The sequence below is a fragment of the Lathyrus oleraceus genome, chromosome 1 (genome assembly GCF_024323335.1).
Source record: "Lathyrus oleraceus cultivar Zhongwan6 chromosome 1, CAAS_Psat_ZW6_1.0, whole genome shotgun sequence".
Lineage (NCBI taxonomy): Eukaryota > Viridiplantae > Streptophyta > Magnoliopsida > Fabales > Fabaceae > Lathyrus > Lathyrus oleraceus.
The window spans coordinates 25,699,670-25,703,150 of NC_066579.1; the positions used below are offsets into that span (position 1 = coordinate 25,699,670).

At 31.2% G+C, this 3,481-nt stretch overlaps 1 protein-coding gene across 1 annotated transcript; it reads left to right on the forward strand.

The window, feature by feature from the left end:
- The first annotated feature begins 2,246 nt into the window (after window positions 1-2,246).
- Window positions 2,247-2,576, forward strand: LOC127088118 (very-long-chain 3-oxoacyl-CoA reductase 1-like). The gene has a single exon (XM_051029035.1). The coding sequence runs from the start codon at window positions 2,247-2,249 to the stop codon at window positions 2,574-2,576; it is 330 nt and encodes a 109-aa protein (XP_050884992.1).
- The last annotated feature ends 905 nt before the right edge of the window (window positions 2,577-3,481 follow it).

Genomic DNA, 3,481 nt, shown 5'->3' on the forward strand with positions numbered 1-3,481 from the left:
TGATAGCTGAAAACTTCTCGATGGTATCTGAGTTTTTTGAACTCTATTGCGCATCGCTCCATTTCTTTCCTTCCTTTTGTCTTCCACAATGGTTCGTGTTGTTGTTGTTGCTACCATCAATGGCAGAGGAAATGTTGTTGCTCCGGTTGGTCTGGTTCAAGATTCTTCTTAACAACCTGGTAATGTATATTATATGCATGCTAGGTCCATCTCCAAGTTCAGTTTCACCGGTTCCAAATCATTCTAACTATCATGCGTGAGCTAGATCTATGAGGCATACTCTAGGCAGGAAAAACAAGAATGATTTTGTTGATGGCTCAATTCCCGTTCCCGTGGAATTTGATCCAACGGCGTTGAAGCTTGGATCCTGAATATAGTCCATTCGTGGATCATGAAATTAGTCGAGGATTTAATTTCACATATCATTATTTTTCTTGAAAATGACGTTGATGTGTGGAACGAGCTCAAATACTGTTTCTCACATGGTGACTATATTCAGATTTCTGAGTTATAATGTGAAATTTTTGGGTTGAAGCAAGATTCTCATTTAGTTTCAGAATTTTTCACAGCTTTAAAGGTTATTTGGGAAGAACTTGAAGCATATCTTCCTACTCCTACTTGTTCTTGTCCACATCGTTGTGTTTGCATCACAAGTCCGAGTAATGCAAAACATCAACATAAAATTTCACGCTCAATTCGTTTTCTCACTCCCTTAAATGACTCATTTGATCTAGTTCGTTTATAGATTTTACTCATGAATCCATTACGAAATCTCAAAAAGGTTTTCTTTATGGTAATGTTGTGGAACCTTATCTTGAAGGTGATATGCTTTTAACAAAGATAACAACTTTTGATGATGACAACTGACCGATGATGAAAATTAATGTCATATGACAAGTCAAACATAAGTGATTAAGCGGATAAAGATGCAAATATAAGTAATATGGTTTGATAGACTTGACTATCCGATCAATGATGACAACCAAATGGAATATAATCTCAAACCTCATCTCAAGCAAGTGTCTAAAAAATAAAATATTTGAAAAAGTCTTGAAGTGCAAGGAAGTTATCCCTTAAGTATCCTAAAAGAAAACTATGTAATGCATAAGAGTGTTTTCGTAAAAGTATATGACTAAATTACACACACGAAAAATATTTTTTAACTGATTTTTCTCAAAGAAATACTATAAGCAAAGTCTTGTTGCTGTGCCAGATGAGTTGAAACCTCTCTGAAAAGATTTGGGAGATTTTTTTGTATTATCCAATAGATTGACACTTTATCCCAATCGATTGAGATATTTCAAAAATATGTCCTAATCGATTAGGACATCATCTTAATGATGGGTAACAACTACGTATCTTTTATTTACATTTTTAACTTGACAATCGATTAATATTGAGATATCTAATCAATTGACATAAGGTGCTAATCGATTAGCAAATATTAAAATGCAATAAAACCAATTTCCTTTTTTAGTCAACCTCTGACCTATAAGTAGAGGTATCTTTCCTCATTTCAATTTGTCCATAATACTATTTTGGCACTTATCACTCTCTCCCTCTCACTACAAAATAATGTATTAGTTGTGGCGATTTAGTTATTGTGTTTTCAAAAACCGCCACAATTTATGGTTGATAATAATGGTTTTATCAATGGATCTAATATACATAAAAAAACAACGGTTTTAACCGCCTTTATTTACTGAATTGTTTTTAATGTTCACATTTTAATATTTACGTTTTCTTATTTATACAGTGAGTGTTTTCTTTTCTTTTTTAATATTAACGGTTTCTTTATTTATACAATAACAAATTTAATTAAAATAAAATAAAAAATATTAATTTTATTTCTTATATATTAAAACAAGAAAAAGAAAACCTAAATTTTGTCACATATTCTTCGTCTCCAAAAAAATGAAAACCTATTCTTTTTCCTTCTCAATGTTTAGCTTCCTTCCCACTTTTCGATTTTGATTCCAGCTTCTTTTTTTTTTCAAAATCATTCAAGCTCAAACCTTAACGATGATTTGAACATTGAATCACATCTATTTAACATCAGTACCATTACCGAACCCTAACAATTAACCCCACCAATGACTTAAAGTCATGGTTTCTCTTTTTAATGCTAATGTGGAAAATTTTGGACAAATGTGTAAGGATTTAGAAGAGTTAGGTTTTCTAATATTGATATGTCCGTTAACATACTCATATATTTCAGATTTTATCAAAGCTAATTCATAAAAACTATGGTTAAAACCGCTGTCGTTAATTTTACGGGTAATCTCGACGAGGGTGTGAATAGAATTAGTGAAACGGTTGAAAGGTTGGATATCGGGGTGTTGATTAACAACGTGGGAATTTCTCACCAGTATGCGATATTATTCCATGAATTGGATGAAGAGCTTCTAAATAATTTGATTATGGTGAATGTTGTTGAAACTACTAAGGTTACACATGTTGTTTTACATTGGATGCTGAAGAGAAAGAAGGGAACGATTATTACCATTGGTTATGGTGCTAATATTGTTATTCCTTCTGATCCATTTTATGTTGTTTATGTTATCACTAAAGGGTGAATGTTTTTAATTGCTCTTTTATTATACTTCTATGTTCTAAGACTTAGTGATTTATTTTGACATTCTTAAGTATTGATGTTATTCTATTTTCTATTTTTGAAATTAGGGTGTCTGTGTTTGTTATTTTAGTTTCATCGATCATTTTCTAGATGTCTATGTTGAATAAAAAAAATGGGATTTTTTGTGTAGTAAGTATTGAGCTATTCTTTTGATTGAATTACTCATTTGATGTTGTGACCTTGATGTAATTGAGAATTGAGATTGTATAAATAACATTTGATGGCGTAAACAAACATGTTTCTGTTGATTATGATTTGCATTTTTGTTTTTTCTTTTGTTATTAGTTGTTGTTGTTCTAACCGCTAATAATATGCAAATGCATCTACATTATAGAGGAAGTAACTATTTTACGTGAAACCCTCAGTAATTTAACCCAAGGTAAAGAAAAATTTGACTTGATCTTATCGATCCAAAATTCGTCCTTAAATAGAAAGGGACTAGAATTTAAAAAGGATAGAAAACAAAGTAAAGATATAGATCATAATGAAAAGACGCGTCCAATTTATAACTGTACACACTGTACAAGAATACGATATTTAGAATCTTTTTGTTTTGATAAATTGAAAGGATCTAAAGGTTTTGTAATCTTATATATTCTAGAACTAATGCACCTGAGCCCGAGAAGATGTGGGCACCAAACATGAAATCTTAATGTTTTGCAGATGTGCTTTATAGCCCTCGGATTTGACGATTATTAATGAAGCTGTGAAAAGAAATAATATACTTCAAGGTATAGAATATGTATGAAGTCTCTAATCCAAGGATAAAAGGATTATGGCAAATATCAACCATTGTGATTAAAGCAAATTGTTTGAGAATATCTCAAGGTTTATGATCCTTAGTGA

Coding starts and splice junctions, on each gene's coding strand:
- LOC127088118 (XM_051029035.1), top strand. CDS start 2,247: ATGGTTAAAACCGCTGTCGTTAATTTTACGGGTAATCTCGACGAGGGT.